This window comes from Protopterus annectens, chromosome 9.part0 (assembly GCF_019279795.1).
Source record: "Protopterus annectens isolate FY-2018-M chromosome 9.part0, PAN1.0, whole genome shotgun sequence".
NCBI lineage: Eukaryota > Metazoa > Chordata > Ceratodontiformes > Protopteridae > Protopterus > Protopterus annectens.
In genome coordinates, this window is record NC_056743.1 from 325,003,335 (window position 1) to 325,023,961 (window position 20,627).

The 20,627-nt window shown below is 40.0% G+C and overlaps 1 protein-coding gene across 1 annotated transcript in view; it reads left to right on the top strand.

Moving 5' to 3' along the window:
- ATP2A3 (ATPase sarcoplasmic/endoplasmic reticulum Ca2+ transporting 3) overlaps positions 1 to 18,334 on the top strand; it is a 1,260,930-nt gene extending 1,242,596 nt beyond the window's left edge. The window contains exon 21 of the mRNA XM_044082905.1: positions 15,189 to 18,334. Within this exon, the coding sequence (XP_043938840.1) occupies positions 15,189 to 15,232 (44 nt within the window). The 3' untranslated portion in view covers positions 15,233 to 18,334. The remainder of the gene's footprint in view (positions 1 to 15,188) is intronic.
- Positions 18,335 to 20,627: the final 2,293 nt, after the last annotated feature.

A 20,627-nucleotide genomic window follows, 5' to 3' on the forward strand; every position in this document is an offset into this window, starting at 1 on the left:
GTATATTCTTGAATTCTTGAAAGCCTTAGCAATGCAACAGTAATCTGGAAGCCCAATACTAAATAAGTGTCAGTAACATGTAAATGATGGAAGATGCTTACCTTTTTCAAGATTGTGGAATAAGCTTCTGCTTACAGTGAAAACAAGTCCATCATTAATTTCCTTCAGATATCCTGATGTATTTATAAGAAGCAGACAATAACACTGGTTTACAGAAGTTGAATGTGAAGAATACCCGCAGTCAGGACTGACATTTGCAACTATTACTGATGATTAATGACATAAAACCTCTGAACTAACTTTGGGTGGCATGATGCTAGGGAATCTTCTTGGGCTAGGCTTATATACACTACAGGGCCATTAGCCTAGTACACACCTTTGAACAATGATTGTGGCATAGAGCTTACATAATCAGAGTAATTTAACTACTTGAGGAGTTTAGATTCTGCTAAGATGTGTGCATTTTGTTTTAATTAGAACAGTACATTTTAAAGTACTGAACTTGACAGATGCCTTGTTTTTTCAAAGTGGTTAAACATTAAGTAGTAGGCCTTGTTAGGAGCTTTCAATTTTCAATTTCTGGATGTATGAAGTGCAGTTGTAAGTCTGTAATGCGTAATAAGTTTATGCCCAACTTTTCTGTTACTTTCTAGTTGAACTCTGCCTGATGTTTTGATGTCTGCTGATGTAATTTAAGCTTCTGCCAGTAGAGAAAATTTTTAAAATGTCTATGAAGCACAGGCTGGACGTTCAGCAGTTTCTGTGCAAGTTGTTTTTTGCTTTAGTAATGTTTACCAAGTACTTTAAATTTGTGATCATTTACAAGAGAAAACATTTTGTTTCAGATTATTGTGTGCGTGTGATTTGTGGACTAGGTAGAAATGCTAATCGGAGAAAAAACAATTGGTGACAAGTTCTTTTGTTTTACTCAGAAGGGCTTAATCTGTCTGGTGTGCAGAACCTTTCAATGTCAGTTTTAACATTTTTCAGGTAGCTAACCCAAACAAGTAATAAAGCATGGATTTCTATAGAGAATTTTCTTTTCTGATTGGAATTATAACCACAAAAAAAAATGTTAATGAGGCAACTTTTTCAGTGTACTTAATTTTCTGTTTGTACTCTGCCAATGCTCAGATGTCCTCATGAAGATGTCAATTTCTGTGAATTTATTAAGCTGTAGTGTTAGCTTTGAGTGTAGAATCATGGAAATACTCAAGAGGAGATTATTTTATAGTGGATCTAACCTAAACTGACATGTTAATGCTGGCTAAGCTTCCATTTCAGAAAATGTAGACTCTTAGGGCTTTTACTGAAAGGTTCAAGGTTACTGACAGACCTTATATTGGTTTTCAGGAATGTGAGAAGTCATTTAAGCCCCACTTCCCTGATATAGAAAATGCTGGCTGTGAAATATTGGAAATTGTTGGGTATTTCTAATCCTTCATATTAAAAATTAATGCATCACATAGTTCATTTAATGGTTTTACCATTAAAAGTTTTAAATTTTCCTTGTTTGTGGTTAACTTCTAGACAGATGTAAATTATTTGCCCATCTTTGTTGAGGCTGTTGTAGATAATGAAGTTTTAAAACCGTGAAAGTTGTCTGCATCATTAGTAAGCTAAACCAGCTTGTATTGCCTCATCTCTGCAGTTTTTTGCAGCTTTGGTGATAAAAGGCATACTTTATCCATTTTTCATGAAATGGTGTTAATATTAGCTCTGTGCCCATAGGCAGAGCTGGATTATGGTCAAATGAGGCCATAGGCAGGGTAATGGATTACAGTGTCACATCACTTTGCTGTCTTTCCCCAGTAATCATAAACACTGTTCAAACCAGTGTGTGTGTGTGCATGCTATTTTCTTTACTTCTGCATTTAATTACAAAACAATTAATTTCCAAAGCATTCAAAACAAAATCTGACTTTCATGCCTGGACAGCCCACAACCAACCTGACATTATTGCTGCCACACAAACTTGGCTAAAACCAATAACAAAGACTCAAAATTCCTTCCCCCGGGTTTTAACGCTATTCGACTCGACAGACTCCACAAGAGAGGAGGAGGAGTTGGCCTTCTCTACCCTAGCTCTTACTACTCTACCCGTTTCCCTAACACTGTTACACAGGTCTCCACTGCAGAAATTCTAATCTCATTTCTAGGTATAACCCAAAAAGTAAACTGAGGACAGTCCAGTGCCAACCTACACAAAGTGTAGTAATCATGAACCTACTATAGGGACTTGTGAAGAACCAGGCAGAATTGTCACTTTTATTCATAAACTTAACACACTGTGTATGTGTTAAGTTTATGAATGAAAGTGACATTTCTGCATGGTTCTGGTCTGCCTGGTTCTTCACAAGTGCATTTAGTCGATTGCTAAATATAAATAATTCCAAAAAACGATGCATTGTAGTTCTTTACATTCCCTCAAGCAATAATATACCCATCCTAGAAAACATCCTTACCTGGATCTCTAGCACAGTCAAAAATGAAACTGTCATACTAGGTGACATAAATGTCAACTGGTCCAACATGTGCTCAAAATTTCCATCCTCTAACATTAACCTATTCCACTTTACCCAGTTAATCACATCCTCTACTAAATTTAACAGAGGTCACATGGAGGGCTGCATCCTAGATTGAATACTGGTCAGTGACCCAAACAAAATCTCCTTAACAGGCACCCTACCACCAAATACCCTAAGTGATTACCTTCCTACATTTGCTCTCAGAACATCACCCTCCTTCCAAAAAGAACACTTTAAACATACTCCGAATTTAGCTAACTGACCCTCAAATGTTCATAGTTTTATTAACCTACTGAAACATGTGAATTGGAATATCCTAAAAAACATTTCCCTAGATGAAGCAGTAAACTACATTAATGGCCTATTTTTAGAAAACCTAAATGAAATGCCTCTCGTATGAAACGGATAAAATTTAATAATGCCTCTTGGCTAACACAATCAACAAAGCAATTAATGCAAACCAGAGATTAGTTCTGGAATCGATGACAAAAAACCTTCCATCCATCTTACAAAACTACAGGCAACTCCATAACCAAGTTAAAAAACAGACAAAAAAAAGAGTACTACCTAAAATTCCAGTCCAACAACAGAAATGATCCCAAAAATTCTGAACAGCCATGTCCTCATTTCTAAACCCTGGCACTAAAGCTAAGCCTGCTCCATTTCCCAACACAACGCATCCAGATGTAGCCAGTCTCTTTTTAACACTCATTTCATAAACACTGCATCCAATAACGCATCTAATTTTACCAAACACCACAAAGATTCATACTCCTACAATCCCTCCCTCGCCATCATCTCTCGAGTCCACTGAAAATTCCAAAACATTTCCATTTTTTTTCTCCTTAAAACCTATCCCTACTGTCACCGTAAATGACTACTCAAACTGAAACCTGACTGTAATGCAGCAGGCAATCTGCCCACTGAATACCTAAGAATAGCAGCAGATGCAATTGCCTGCCCCATTAGCATACTTATAAATACATCTATCCTTAAGTCTTATGTCCCAAATGCCTGGAACAAGAGACTTATTTTAGCCCCCCCCCCCCCAAAAGGTGGAGACCCCACAGATCTCTCAAATTACTGTCTGATTGCTGTTCTCTCCCGCATCTCCAAGATTCTTGAAGAATGTATACAAATTCAACTCCTTGACTTTCTCACAAATTACATTCTGTCACCTACACAACACTGCTTTAGACTGGGTCACAGCACAATGACGGCCTTAATCTCCATCCTGGACATAATCAACAAGGCTAGGGACTCCGGTAAATGTCTCGTCGTCTTCCTCAGATCTTTCAAAAGCTCACTATACCATTTCACATCCCCTTCTTTTGAACAGGCCATCACTAACTGGACTATCCCCCTTTCAGTTAACTGGTTTGCAAGCTATCTATCTAATAATGTAGCAAGCAGTCAGGTAGAATTCTTCCCTCTCTTCTCATCTCCCTAAACCCACTGGCATTCTCCAGTGGTCTATATTAGGGCTCCTTCTGTTCAGCATCTTCATTAATAATCTACAACTGTCACTCACTCATGGCGCTCTTATTCAGTATGTGGATGAGTCTGCAAACATGCTCCTCGGACTCCATTCCCAGTCTCCAACATATTACTCAACTGTCATTTTCTTCCGTGGAAAACTGGCTTACCAAAAATCACTTGCTTCTCTGTCCTAACAAAACCAAGCTACAGTACCCTCTTAAAGACCATCTTGCTGTACTGTCCCACAGCAAACCCCAATTGAATTAGATTTCCATATTAAATTGCTAGGGGTTATTATAGATGAACACCTAAAATTTGATCTACATGTTCAACACAACATTAAAAAAACAAATCACCAAAACTGTGCTTGCCAAATAGGCACCAACACTTTTAGACCTACTAGTACAAAGGCACTTGCCATCACTTATCTTCTACCTTCTCTAACCTATGGTACTCCATTACTCACCAACTTACTCAGTACCCTAAAATCAAAATTAGAAATTTTTGCAATAAACTTGCTGGATTTATTACTAATGCCTCTGACTCTACCTCACTGTACTGCATTACATACACTAAATTGACTTGAACTGCCACTCTGTTCTACATCCAGTTAACAAAAAAACAGTACATATTCCTGCCTTTAAGTCCTAACCTCCTGTTTTACCTTACTCCCTCTTCACCCTTACTACTCAATTGCTGCTAATTGTTGTATATCCCAGACTGTTATTTCGTAACACTGAACTTTATCTGCACTTTATCATCTGGAAAGGCGTATTCCCTTTTATCTTTACTTCTACTCCCAAGCAACTGTTATCCCTTCACAAAATGAGTCATTACTCAGCTGTATTGAGTAAGATGTTCTTCGTGTTTCACTGTTGCAGTCATCACATTTGGGTTATCTGCCTGCAGGTAGCCCTCAGCCGGCCTGAATACCAGAGTCTTGTATTCCTGCATTTGATGCTGTCTCTTCTTCCATTACATCAGGTCGTCAGGGTTATAAAACATGCAGCCGATGCCATTACATCAGTCTTTCTTGCTGTGCAATGCTGGAAGCAGAGGCAGTTTGCAATTGCCGGTTGGCCAACTCCTGAAATTTTCTTTTTCGAGTTTCAGAACCAAAGTCTTCAAAAAAAAAAAAAGATAAGTACCCCGTTGGGGGTCTTTTTTCTTGCTCCAACCAATGTCAATAAGAGCTAACAATTGTATTAGCAAATACCTCATAAAGATTTTCATTCGTACTGCATTCCCTGCTTAGGCCCAGACCATGATGTCCCTCGCTGTCTGTTTTGTGCCTTGTTCAACCCCCGAACTATTCATCGTCGGGCTGTCTTTGCAGCAAATTATTTTGGCACTCAGTATCAGTACTCTGAAATGGCTTCATTAAGCCATCCGACTACCGATCTTCCAAAAAAAGTAAAGATAAAGGCAGAGACAAACCGCATATGTCCAAAACTGCTGACGATGCTTCAGTTAAGCTAGTCGCCAGTCTGCCGGCACTCAGTGAGGTGCTTTCGCTGCCCCTAATACCCGCTACTTTGGATTCACAGGCCTCTACTGAGACCTATTCGGAGTCCGGGTATGCCATGAGATGCTTCTTCGACTGTAGAATCTGCGGATGTCTCTACCTTGGATGAGTCCGGAGCCACTGTGCAGGCACCAGTTTCTGAGGGGTGTATTCAGGCCTACAGACTTGCAATTTAAACTGATGCCATCTTCTTCATTCAGGCCTAAAACTCGCAGCACACCTAGAAAACCGATGTCCAAACCGCATGCTCAGGCCCATATGCCTAAAAAGAAAATGCTTAGAGTGGCTGAAGACCTTATTACCTTCATTAGGGGAAGACATAGAACTGATTTTCCTTATGATTCTTCTGGTCAGGAATCTGATATTTGTGTTCCTTCTGATTACCAGGATTTGCCCTTATCTACCTATGAGGATTCTGATGCAGAGGATTCCATTCCCTCTGCTTCCCCTACAGAAGATTTTTCTTTTGGTGAAACCTTGCACACTCCTAGGGAGCATTTCCACTGGGAAAGCCAGGATTACTCTGACTCCAAAAAGAGGCTTAGGGAATTCTTACTCTTTCCTCAACACAGGCCTTTAGCTATCCCTCCTGTTCTGGACATTTTAGATGATGCTTTTTTGTAATCTAGACTTTCCCCAGACACTTTACCTCCAGCTCCTAGAAAACCTGACCGGTATTACAGAGTACCTGACTCTCACAAGTTCCTCTTCAAGAATCCTGCTGCGGAACCAGAGACCATTTCCCAAGGACCAAAAGGCATTAAGGCTACTGCTGCCAAAAATTTTACCCCTTCAGATGGAGTTTCTAGAGCCTTAAACAGATGGGGTAAGAAGGTATGCACTTCTGCCATTTTGGCCATTAGGGCTTTAAATTGCCAGTTTCATATGTTAAAGTGCCAGCAGCATGTTATGGGACTACTTAAACAGAAAATTGTTGATTCCTGACTCTGCTGAACACAACGAATTACAGGATTTAATGCATTCTGCAGAACAAGTTGGTAAACATACTTTGCAATGTGGTTTTGACTCTTTAGAAGCATCTTGCAGGGCTGCTGTCACTGGGTCTGTGCTTAGAAGACATGCTTGGCTTAAGGAGCAAAACTTGCCAGATCATGTTAAAGCTAAATTACTGGATGCTCCCTTAAACCAAGACCACCTGTTTTGCAACAAAGCAGAAGTCCTCAAAAGGATGGAGGAAAAAGCTAAATCTATGCAAACTGTTAAAGATTTCCTACAAGTACAGCCTCCCAGATTTAGTAGACATTGGCCTTCAAATAATTGGTCCTTTCCAGTCACTTCCAGGCCCTCTCAGTCCTAACCCAGGAACAGCAGATCACCTAGGTTACAGTCTCAGACTGCGCACAGCTATAAGCTGTGGGGGGCTCCCACTTCCGAAGCAGGGAGCAGTAAACCACCCCCCCTACGGAAAAATGGCACAATGCCTTAACCCTTCCAAGTCCTGCTCAACTGCCTGCTCCCTTAGGAGGAAAGCTTGCCCTACATGCAAAAAACTGGGAACTCATTACCCAAGACAAATGGGTTTTGAGTATACAGATTCCACTTCCACTCCCTACCAACCCCAAACGGTTTGCCAGACCTACCCGCAAATCAGTGGGTGGAGGCCCAATAGCAGGTTCTCTGTCTTCTAAATATCAGGGCTATTCAACCTGTCCCAGCAGAGCAAAGGGGACAAGGTTTTTATTCAAGACTTTTCCTTGTACCCAGAAAAGACAGCTCCTGGAGTCCTGTCCTGGACACCTCTGTTCTGGTAATCCCAAAATTCAAAATGCTAACACTTCAGCTTCTTCCTGTGCTAGGCAAAGATGCCTGGTTAAAGGAAGCTTACCTGCACATTTCAATAAGGGAATCTTGCAGGAAATACCTATGCTTCAGGGCAGGCTCAATGCACTATCAGTTCTCTGCACTTCCTTTTGGCTTATCTACTGCGCCCAGGGTATTCACAAAGTGTCTAGCTCCAGCCATTGCATTTTGCAGGCAGAGAAATATTCAAATATACCCATACTTGGATGATTGTCTGATTCAGGCAGAAAGCCAGGACTTGCTATTAAAACATCTGGCATTTGTAAAGAAACTTCTAACCTCTCTGGGGTACACCATAAACAAAAAGAAATCTCACCTATTACCCTGCCAACAGATTGTATTCCTGGGAGCAAGCTTGAACACAACTTCCCAGATAGCTTTCCTTACTCCAGAGAAACAGTTTCATGTAACAACCTACTTCAAACTATTGACCACAAAACCTCAGCTATTTTCAAGGAAAATTCTGCAAGCCCTGGGGCTCATGGCCTCTTGCTTTCTACTAATTCCACATGTAAGCCTGCATATGAGGACATTTACAATGGTATCTAAAAAGTCTATGGTGTCACTATTCTCAGGACCTGGGATCAATAATTCCTATAATTCCTTATATAATGACAGAGTTCCTTTGGTGGGCAGAGGCCTGCTACCACAACAAGGGGCTCCCTTTCACTGTACCCCTTGCCACCCAAACCCTAACGACAGACTCATCAGACTATGCATTTTGGCAGGGCAGTGCATTCAGGGCAAATGGAACCCGAGACAGATGCACCTGCATATCAACCAAAAAGAAATGTTAGCTGTACAGAATTCCCTGACAGCCTTCAAAGACCACATTCTTCCAGGACAACTATTGGTAAAGACAGACAAACCACAGTTATGTGGTACATAAACAAGCAGGGGGGAACCCACTTGTACCCTCTCTGCAGACTAGCCATGGCTCTGTGGAACACAGCCTTGAGCTACTAAGTGCACCTACAAGCTCAATTCTTGCCAGGCAAGCTCATTTCACTGGCAGACTACTTAAGCAGAAATCTCATGGACCCACGCAAATGGAAACTGGAACCAAAACTATTCAACCTCTTGAGGAACAAATTGGGGACTCCAGAGGTAGACCTGTTTGCCTCCCCTCAGAACTACCAATTGGAGAAATTCTGCACAAGGACTCCCCACAGTCAAGCTTGGAAAGTGGATGCCCTGTCCTTTACCTGGGAAAGCCTCTCAGTTTATGCCTGCCCCCACTGCTTCTCCTCTCGAAGGTTCTGCTAAAGATCAAACAGGACAAGCCAAGGACAATACTGATTGTACCAGACTGGCCACGCCAGCACTGGTACCCCCTCTTGCACAGTATGACACTGCTGGAACCTTGGCACCTGCCTCAGACCCCTTCCCTGCTGTCCCAGCAGGCGGGCCAGATTCTACACCCTCAGCTTCAAACCATGAACCTTGCAGCCTGGCTAATTCCTTGAGCTCTCCAATAGCATTCCTCAGTAAACAGGTGCTAGATGTCATTCTGGAGGCAAGGAGGCCTAGTACTAGAAAATCCTATGCTGAAAAGTGGAAAAGATACTGTTCCTGGAGCCAGACTCGGGGAATGGGCACAACGGTGCCCAGCTTACCTCATATTCTTCAGTACTTAACAGAAATGCTCCACAAGGGCCTATCCTTCTCGTCAATTAAAATTCATGCCTCTGCCATATCAGTTCATTATAATACTGAGCCACCCCTCTTCTCTCACCCTCTGCTAAACCAGTTCCTTAGAGGGGTCAAAAATGTAAGCGGGAGGAGAGCCCCTACTCCAGCCTAGGACCTTACATTTGTATTGGAAAAGCTCACTCTCCCTCCCTTTGAGCCAGCTGCAACAGCATAGCTGAAATTCCTTTCTTGGAAAACTGCATTTCTTCTAGCCATCACTTCAGCAAAGAAAAATGTCTGAATTACAGGCCCTCATGGCAGTGGAACCCTTCATTATCTTCCATGCAGACAGGGTTTCCCTTCAGGACCAATCCTTCCTTTATGCCCAAGATGGTGTCTAGTGTGGCCCTAAATCAGTCCATTCACTTGCCTACTTTCTTCCCTAATTCACAAAACAAAGGAGAACGAATACTGCACTCTCTGGACGTGCACAGACAACTTAGATTTTATTTGGACAGGATTAAGCCTCTCAGAAAATCTGAACAGCTGCTAGTTGGCTTTGCTGCAGGGGCAGAGAGGGGAAGGCCATTTCAGAGCAAACCATTTTCAAATGGATAGCCCTTTGCATTAATTTCTGCTGCAAGCACCATGGAAAACCTACCCCGCAGGGGATAAGATCGCATTCCACCAGGGCTGCATCTACCTCCTGCAGCCTTTCTTAGAGGAGTCCCTACCAGGGACATCCTAAAAGCTGCTACCTGGAGCTCTGTACATACCTTCACCATTACCACATGCCCCTTTTTTTCTAAATCCAGAGCTGGTTTCGCCACTGCAGTCTTGCAGGGCTTAATAGCTGGCCCTAATGTTCTCTAACTTCCTCCTCCCTTCCTTAGCTTTGGGAATCAAGCCAAATGTGATGACTGCAACAGTGAAACATGAAGAACATAGTACAGTTTTGTACACTTACCATAAATGTAGATGTTCAAGTGTATTCACTGTTGCAGTCCTGGTTACCTTCCAGCACCCTGACTTCTCTTGGCTCTAACTTTCCTTCTTGCTTGGTATATTTAAGTTTTCTGGTATATTTGCTTTTTGATGGAGGTGTACCATAACATATAATTGCTTCCCATTGTGGGGGCTCCTGACATCTGGGGCAAGAAAAACTGATGGAATGGCATTGGCTACATGTTTTATACCCCTGACGACCTGACATCATGGAAGAAGAGAGAGCATCCGACACAGGAATCCAAGACTCTGGTATTCAGGCCAGCTGAGAGCTACCTGCAGGCAGATAACCCAAATGTGATGACTGCAACAGTGAATACACTCTAACATCTACATTTATGGTAAGTGTACACAACTGTACTTTTTTATGTATTAATGTATTTATACACAGTTGCATGTATAGTGAACCTCTGAAGTTAACTTGCCTTTGCAATTTTTTTTTATTTGTGTGTTGTATGTATACACAATCCATATGTATTTTGAACCTCTGAAGTTAACTTTGGCTGTACAGTGCATTTTAATTCGACTGTTACATGTGCTTGGAACTTTTCTAACCAGGCCTCCACTGAAAAAGGGCTCTTATATCCCAGTGAGACTATCCTTGTAATCGAATGCCAATAAATAAAAATAAAATAAGATTTGGATTTAATTTTGAACGTTTATTTCAAATTTTATAGCAAAAACACTGACAGTTTTTCAATGTGAGCCTGCTTTGTTTAGCAGACATAGCATGAGCAACAGTAAACCTCTCTTCCCTTGAATCTCACTTTCATAAAATACAGGAGCCGTGCAACCCATTCATTTTTGCCTGGGACCTATTTTAGCCCATCTCATCTCCTGTTGAGTGTGTGAGTATAAAGAATAAGCCAAGTCTGTAGATCCTTCTGAGTGGCCTACCCTTCTCTCCCAGTTCAGCTGTGTGCACGTGCTAGCAATCCAAGCTTGCCCGACATGTTCCATGGTTGATTACCCACCAAATCTCCCCCTCTAAATGTCAACAGAAGGACAGACAAATATTTTTATTCCCCCCAGCTTCAACTGCCGAAGCACATCCTTTTCTGTCTGACCCCATAGCAATCGGGTCACTTGTTTGGGGGTTGGAGCTTCTTCCATCTATGCCTCCAGGCTGTAGCTTTCTGCCAGTCCTTTTGTGCACAAGGTTTTGGTTAGACGTTGCCAAGATCAGAGATCCATTTCTCTGTCATCATACAAAAATGTAAACAGGTGAACCTTAAGTTGGATCCCTTGTTTGCATACATTTCCAGGATTAGAAGTACCTGGAAGTCTTATCAATCTTGTATCTACACACTTGTAGGGAAATCTTTCTAACTGGATAGTTGATGGTATTAACTTCTGTTTATGACCCAGAAGTTAACCACTCCATTGCATTTAGAGCACATTCCACTAGGGCGGAGATTGCTTTTGTTGCCTTTTCTGGGGGTTAAGCTCTACAGTCATTTTCAAATCAGTTGCTTGGATCTTTGTATTTAAAGATACAGTAAAGTAAATGGTTTCCAAAAGCAAAGAGTAGTTTTGCCTTGGTTGTTGTCCAAGGCATTGTAGTTGGAATAGAATGCTTATACCTAAGCATGTACAAAATTAAAGCAACAAACCGTGAAAGAATTGAACTAGTATTAAACTGTTTAAAATGCAGTACAAATATTTGCGTCTATATTATATTCTCGAAAGCAGACAATGTTGAATCTGACATTGTCGGCACAAGAATATCGAACGCTCAGAATCTTGAGTGTGTACACGGAAATCTGCGTAAGGGGAGATTTCGATTTACTGCAATGTAGTGCGGTCTCGGAGTTGGAATTTTTAAGTAGCGGGGGCTGTGGGGGGTGCAGGGGTGCTTGTCCCCCTTCTTAAACCCGTTAGGGTACTTTATTCTTGTTTTTTTTTTTTTGTCTTTTTATAATGTCGACGTTTGAAGACATCGACCATATGGTGTCGACCATATGTTCGATGTTTTCAGCAGTCGGTCTTATAATATAGACCCATATATTTAGAAGTTCAAGCTATGGAAAGAGTGTATCAAGGAAGTTTTAATGTTCTCCCATCCAGCATTGGGTAGTCAGACAGTGAAGTACAGTGCAGGTTTGCGAGGTAACATTTGAGTGAATTGATCTGTCTTCGCAATGACAGCTCCCCTCATTCCTCCTTACCTACTCCTTTTCTTTCTTTACATGTGTTTTTATCAGTCATTTGCTGTAAGATTCTGGTTAATAGTGATGGCCAGCCAACTTAGGCTTGTGATCCCCTGACAGAGTTGTATGATTATTTTTTTTCCAGGAAGAGGTCAATTGCAGGACACAGCATAATATAATAGCTGTTCTCCATGATTTGTTACGTCAGCTTTACAATCTATTAACCTGAGTATTCTCAAACATATTTCACATAAAACTACTGTTGAGGAGCTTAATTGAATTATGAGTGAGGTAATTAGCATCCAGGAGAGGAATATTTATGGGTTGGGGTTGGAGATTATGTAATATTGACTATACATCAGAGGGACCTAAAAGGGAAAATAAAATAGGGTAAAAGTGGGTAAGTGTCTGGAAAAAAAATATTTGGAATTTAAATTTTGAGTAGGAACCCAGACAGAATTTACATATTGTTCCACAAGATGCACCAGCTGGGTTAGACTCGACAGAAATATTTCGCAGGAGCATGGGTATTTAATAGAAGGTTGTGAAACACATCCAGTAACTATTTCAGACTACGTGCCAATAAAGATGAAGGATAATCTAGTAAAAATGAGACACTGGCTATTTCCTAGTAACCTGTTAAAAAGAGAGACTTTTAATAAATTGGTAATGGAAACCATTTGTGGCAGAAAATGCAGATCCAAGAAAACTAGATCTCTAGTGGGTGCAGTAAGCTAAAAAGCGGTCTCTTCTCTAAAAACTATAAGGCACTGAATAAAGGGATAAAGGTTCCAACATCTCTTGGTAGGGAGTTTAGGATTGTGATCTTTTTGGTCAGGAACATTTGGAGTCTTTCTAACTGAATTTTCCCATTCAGATTTGTAAATTTTTGTATGCGTGATCATGTTGCTTGATCAACTACTGTCATGGTAAGTAAACATACAGCTGTACTCTCTTTGAGCATGCAAGAGCTTCAGTGGTTCTTGCATGCCTTTCATGGATGACCATTTCTGCAGGGTATAGCTTCAGCAGGGGTGACTTCTGAATTGAAGATATTGAGTATACCCGCTAATACTGTATACTGCTTGGCTGGAGCCTTCCTTTAGTGCCAAAGGCAGTTTCAATACTCCTCTCTGAATGCAAGTGTTCGTTCTGTTCCAAAACAGATAAATAGGTGGAAGATATTGCTGCACACCATGAATGCACACAGGCAACTCCAGTACTGCATTTATGGGACAGTGGATGCCTAAAAATTTAGATCTGCAAACAGTCTTTGCAGCATATAGTGCAAGTAGTCTCTGTGGCATAGCAGGATCAAGCTCTGTTTGCATTGTCTGACCTAAATTTAGGTTGAGGTCCAGGCACTTGGAAGAGTCTAGTTATGAGGGATAGCAGTGGAATGGCTGATATCTGCTCTACCATCCCATGGAAGGGTGTTGTCAAGTGTTTACAAAAGTGCTCTCTGGGGAACAAAGCCTTGCTGCTTTAGTAGGGACCATAGCACTTTGCACACACTCCTTTCACTGCTCTACAAGAATGAGCTCTGCAATGTGCTCAAGCATCCATCCATTCCAGGCTCAGCACAGCAGATTTGGCACCTTGATGGGTGGCCTGGGGTGAGTGGGAGCGGCAAGAGGATAAAGCCAATTTTAGCTGTAGGTATTGGCTTGTCAGTCTTCTGGCTTCCCTTGCATGCAGCAGAAACAACATTTTGGAGGATGATTGCATCTGTGGGAAGGCATGAGAAGCTAAAGGTCAAGGCTTTTAGGAAAACCAAGAAAAATATTTGCGGTTTGCTTCAGTTAGACCAGCTAGACCTTCAAATTTTGCCTATTTGCTTCTGCTGTGATGTAATCTGTAGCAACAGAACAACTCCCACATTTATTATGTATTTCAGGGATTTTAATGCATAGGGCATGTATAAGTTTCCTTGTGGACAGCAGTACCCACACTCACCAAGCATTGTAAACTGTAATGTTTAGTTCAGAAGCAGAGATGGGTTTGGAAGGATGGACTTACTGGGGATTCCGTTATGATCGTTTATAACTTATTAGCATCTCTAAGATAACACACTGCATGGGGCTGTGCCTCAGGTAGCACTACATTCTGGCATTACTGGTCTCTTATTACATTACTCCATTGTATTAGAAAGAAACTTTCTGTGTTTCTTTGTTCTTGTACCACTTTCCTGTTTACAGCCTTCTTTCATTTTCTTTGTGTGGAAATGTCACCAGTCTAACTCAACTCCTTCACATCTCTCATGCATTAACTTTTCCTTTGTTTGCTGTCATACTGAACACTCTGCTTCACCCTCATTTTATTTTGCGAAGATTTTTTTTCTGTTTTTCACTTTGATTTTCCTTCATTTTTCTCACTTTTGGTGTCATTGATTTGCTTCTGTTGAGCAGTTGTTGACCATTCTCCCTTACTCCTCTGTCTCCCCCTTCCATCCCATTAGCCCTTCTAGCCTGTTCCACCTTTGTGTGGAGATTCTGCTTTATATCTGCTTGAGTTTACTGCAATATTTAGTTTTATGAGTTTAGAACAGTATCCGTTTGAGCTTAGTCCTATCTGTATATACATCTTACCTTTATTCCTAGCCTCTAACTAGATATTGGTATATCTGTTCATTACTATGTTTCATTTTGTATGTATAGTTAATGTTTGCTGCAGTATGTATTATTTGCTATTGTATGTATATTCAATTGTTCTTCGAGTACTGTGCTGCTCATTTATTCTGTGGAGCTTTTCTCCCCAGGCCTCCACTGAAAATGACCTGTGTCCATTTGGAATTTCCTGGTAAACAAATGTAAATAAATTAAATAGTAAATTCATGTATGCTGCCTGAAACTGTACTCTTGCATTCCATTGATGGCAATTCAAGTTTTTATAATCCCTTTCCTAGGGCTTTAACTGAAATGTGTATGCATGCTTTTGAATCCAAAAGATGAGGGGACAGAAATAGCAGTGGAAGGAAAATGGTTGTGTTGTGTTTTCCTGTTTTTCAAAAATATTCTAATGACAACCTTGTTTCCTTTGTTTCTACAGGAGAAGAAGAGAAAAAATACATTCAGAGGAGGCAACGGAAATAGTAAATGACCCTAATTTTTTTTAATTAGGGTCTCATGCTCAGAAGTCCGTATACACCAGCAGCAGGGCTTACATATTTTGAACTGTTGAAGAAGAATGTGGACAAATTGTAAAAATACTGATTTGAGATGAGATGTAGCTTTTTTTCCTGTACATAGCACAGCGCTTGGCCACCTTTTACAGCACAAGTGAAGAGATTTTTAAGATGGTAGGCGTGAGGTGAGGTGAAGGCAGTTCAATTGTTACAAAAAAAATTTCCACTAATTTTAATTATGCTTTATACAGCAGTGCTGATGGGTATGGGAAGAGGAGTGTGGTATGTTAGTATGAGTGTGTGAAATGTGTTGAGGGGACAATGGTATAATGTGTGAAATGCCACAGTTTTCAGCTGAAATACAGTTTTCTCTTCAGCGCTAGTCACCTCATAAAGAACTCTAAAAAGAATTTATGGTACTGACCGACTTGTGTAGTCTTTCTTCAGTGAGCCGCAGTTTGCCCATTTATTGTACATTTTCACAAAAAGATTATAACCTGATGTGCTTATCCAGCATCATTCACTGTGAATGTTGTAGATTGTTTTGATTGGATAGACTCCAACTGTCCTTGTGATATCACAGTGAAATTAAAAGCATGATTTAGTAAGAAGGGTTTTTGGTGAAACCTGCAGTGTGAGTAGACCTGCACTAACCAGATGCTGACTAGGATGAATTGTAATTTTGGCAATTGGGATTAATTACTCATTTTTTCTCTGTACTTGTTCAAAGGCCATGGCTATGCTAGTTGGACTGTAATAAATACAGAAGAGTGGTAATTGCATGTAGAATCTCTTGGTCTAACAAACTTGCTACAGTGGCCATAAACTAGGCAAAGGTTAGGTGATGGCACCTTAAGTGCTGAGTTAATAGCTCATTACAAGTCAAGCTTTTCAAGTGCATTTTTCGGTTTGTTTTCTTGTTTGAATGAAGGCTGCAGTCATACCATGTGACACCCCCGGCTAAAATGGCAAAACTAGAGGTGTAGAAAAAAAGTGAACATTTTCAACATACTGCTTTGCTAGTTCTGTGTCAGAGCTACAGTTTGCAGCACTGACAGTGGAAGCAGGAAGACACAGCATCTGAAACTCATTTCCCCTTCAGAGATGAGAGGACTAATGCTCACTACATTTGTTACCTAGAAGAGTATGGTTCTTTGGGGGTGTACAGTTACAACTTGGAAAAACTAAACAGTACTGAATTTGGCAGGTAGATTCTCTGGTAGCCTGTCTCCGTGGCAAACAGGAAGGGGGTGGGATGGTGGAAAGAAAAGTTTCCTTTTCCTAATATGGATTTCAGGTCCAGCAGTAGAGAGATACATTTCAAATATAGGTTGGTTTCCTGGTGATTAATAGGCGGGTGTAATGAAAGAACCACCATCAGGGACGTGAGAAGAGCAAGGGCCCCAGGCCAAGTGAGTGCTGAAGCATGCAAAGGAAAACAGAATTAAAATCTTTGAGGTTCAGTGCCATTTTACTTGACAGAACCCTACAATAAGACCTGCTGACATAAATTGCATTTTACAGTCTGAAATAGCTTTATCATTTTGTAGCCACTAATGAAGGTTTTCAGATATTTTTCCATCTAATTTCAGTGTGGTAGCTTGATCACTTGATAATTTCCTGTGCTGGGTACATTTTATTAAGTGTAATATATAGCTTTGATTTCACTATACAGATGTTGGCTTTTTGTGTTCTTTTATGGTAGATTCTGAAGTCTAAATGGGCTGAGGCACTTGTTACACATGCTGGGCATCTCTTAGAAATGTTTACCTTGCTGCATGCCTTTTAATGCAAACAATCATAGTCTTTGGGGGACCTTCTTAAGTGCATATGGGAATGTATAGTCTTACTAAACTACTGAGTAAATTCTTTGATCAGGAAAAATGCATGGAATGTTACTATAATTTAATATATATACTATATGTAAGGGGGTTTCAGTGCTGTTCAGTTGAATTTTCACCAGACTAAAGAAGTCTGGTGGCATTGCTGACCAAAAAATATTTTTCCAGGTAGTAAATAGTTAATAAAATTTACATTGTTGGCATTTTGTTTGGATATAGGAACTGTTTTTAAACATTTGGTTGGATTTAACTTCAAGATCTTTGTATTATGGAGTCCTCTATTCATTTTGAGTATAAGCTATTGATCTAAGGGATCGGCTGTCCTTTACCATTGACTGCAAGTCAGAAACTTTGGTGGATGAGCAAGAAAGAAGAAAAATTAAGATAGTGAAAATCTCCATCTTTTCTGCAGTAGTTTTGAGTAGCCCACTTGGTTTCTAGAAATGCAGTCTAGATGTCATTTGAATAGAATCAGTTTTATTAGCTTAAGTGTGATGCTGTCTTGCCGTCATTTAAGCACAGTGCTTTCACTCTTGTTAATATTAGAATGTATTTTTTAATTGGTCCAAAGGAAACGTGCAGTCGTTTTGTCACAGCAGATGGATTTCTATTGAAAGCGTCATTGTAATTATTGTTAGTGTTGCTGTGATTGTGGCCTGTGACAGCATTTTCAGTGACTCCACTATTTATATGCATGTGTGTTTCTGCATACATATACCTCCACACTAGTTCTGTATACTGGGGTATTCTGCTAAAATTGTACATTTGCCTTATTAAATAAATAAAAAAAAATATATACAAAATGTAAAAAAAAAATGTAGGATTGCAGGGGCTGTAGCAGTTTAAGTGGTATTTGAACATCAGACTTTGCATATATTTTTTTCTTACAGAGAATGCTCCGACTTTTACAGAATTGTAAAATGGATTTGACTGCGTTCCACAAAGAATGCTGTTAATATCTGTTTCCATGTCCATGTGTTACAGTTTAGTTGCTGTATAAATTTTGGGGGGAGTTGTACACTTCTGTGTATAAACTTGATATTTAATTTGAATGATGTTGTCCGGCTGTTTAGAATTTTGGGATACATATAAATATATATAATATATATTTTTACAATGGGGAAACATCATTGGATTTTTAAGATATTTGAACATCATGAAATGTGTTACTTTTTTGTGGATATATGCTGTTAACCTTGCCATTAATTATTAATAAAAGTTATGAATTATTTTGTCTGAAATTGAACATAAACGTGGCATCATCAGTACATTGCAAATGTGCATGTTTCTGTTCTTTTTAGTACTTATCCCTGTAAGACACCATACCATGTTTCTAAAAGAAACTATGTGGCAAACTATACTCTCTGAGCACCATTCATCTTATAGCATTGTAAAATAAATGCTTGCTGGAATGTGTCAGTTTGTGACACACTTCATATTTGACAGGATTACATTTTACCATCAGAACTCTTTAGAGGAAGCACAGTAGTATTTGTCAGTACTTTCGTTTTTAGTACTGTTTAGTACTGGCGCTTCAACCCTTTCAGGATTTTGTTGGGAGGTGGAGCCTCTTCTGTCAAACATTAAGCATAGTGTAGAGAACTAATCCTTGATGGTGCGCCAGTCCATGGCAGAAATTGTATGTACACAATCCCCAGGACAAGTTTTGAAGGATCACGAGTTCTTAACTGTATAACCTTGGGATGCGAGTTAAAACTGGACCACCTGGTGAGGATTCATGCAGACTTCACACACAAGTCACCCGAACATTCAAGTGAAGCAGAGTACCAAGAACTGTGAGGCATCAATGCAGTCGCTGCAGCACTGCTACCTCAGTTTTAAAATGTAAATCAAAATGCAGGGTTTAGAAGCTTTTGGGACTGATGCATTGAACTGAATTCTTTAATTGTGCTTCTTGGTTTGCAACCGGAAAGTGGATTGAATAGTACCATGCCAGTATATCTTCCGCATGTAACACAATATGGCATTTAATAAACGAACATCAGCATATTTGTTTTCCAGATACAGGATTGCAAGCATTTCATAGAGGAAGCCATAGACAGTTACCCTCTTTCAGCAGGTAATGACTGTCAAGAGTATATGCACAGCACTTCTGGGTAGTGTCAGATTTGTGTGCATATTAAAAACATTTGAAACATGATCTGCATTTTTGATGTTTTTTTTCTTGCAGGCTGGCATGTTTTTATAAGCTATTTCCTGTTCCCTCCTCTTCCTTCTAGTGTTTTCTGCCAGCCATTATTAATTTGTTTTAGTGCATGGTAAGAGGAGACATGATCTCTTAAGAGCTTTTCATTTTATGAAAATGAAAGTTGTGATATTGAAGTAATGTACGGGGATTTATAAGAAGTTTATCTTATTTGTAAGTGCTAAAACGAATTATGAGTTGGTGGCAGGTCATAATATCGTTTCTTTTGTAGTGGTTAAACATTGTAGTTTGTCCTTCCTGCTTCTCACTTCATGTCTTTCAAATTTCTGTGAGTTTTTCTATGTCCAGATCTTTGCCAGCTCAGTGTCCCATGCCACCTCTAGTCCTTTATCCTTTTGATGTTTCCCTCCCTTGTGAAATTAGCTTCTATCTATATTTCAGGATTCTTGTACTGTCCTCAAGTGGTTTATTAGAAGTTTCTCTGTTCTCCAGCTCTTGTTGGGCTCTTCACTGTCCCTATTTTAGCTCCCATTTTTTTCACTTCCTTCCTAACGTTTGGCCAATTCCCTCTTCCCGATTGCTCTATATATTCCCAGCTGCCTGTTTCTTTTTTTTTTGTTTTATTACCCCAAGTGAATGAACTCGTCCAAGGGCCCTTTCCCATTCCAGAAACAGACATATAAACAGGAAGAGTAGTCATCTACACTAACACATTAGCTTCCTTGGAATAGCTTGCTAGCTTATTTTATAAGTTTAAAATTGTTACTTGAGTCCTTAGCCACTCTACTCAAAATAGTGGTATATGAAGAAAAGTGTATGTTGAAACACCTTTGCTAGAAAAGGGAATTTGGTGAAAATGTTACAAATTGAGAGTTGTATTTAATCGTCCAGCAGAAAAGTGAAAATATTTTGAAGTCTGCTCAATAGTCCTATATCCTGTAGCAATGTACATCAGGGAGAAAGGCAAGAGGGAGATCTTGTACTCTTCGCTTCAAAGTGAACAAAGTGTGATGGTTGAAATATCCCTAATCTTGACCACAAGTAGGACACCTTCACAAGCTCCTTAAGAATTTAACTGCCTCTTTTAACATGCAAGGGAGTCCCTAATCACAGTCATTTTATGGCTGTTAGATCACAACTGCCTTACAAGATTTTAGTATGGCTTGGTTCAGTGTTTGTAACAGTTTCTTGCTACAGGCTCTCCACTGCCACGTTATGGTGACTGTGTATGATATACTGTGCTAATTTGGCAGTCTGTGAAGTATGTCATATTTATGAAAATTCTGGTTTGAGTTTGTGGCTTCCTGAGGCTTTTGTAGGTGTAGTCTTCAGACCCCTCTACATATATAATGGTT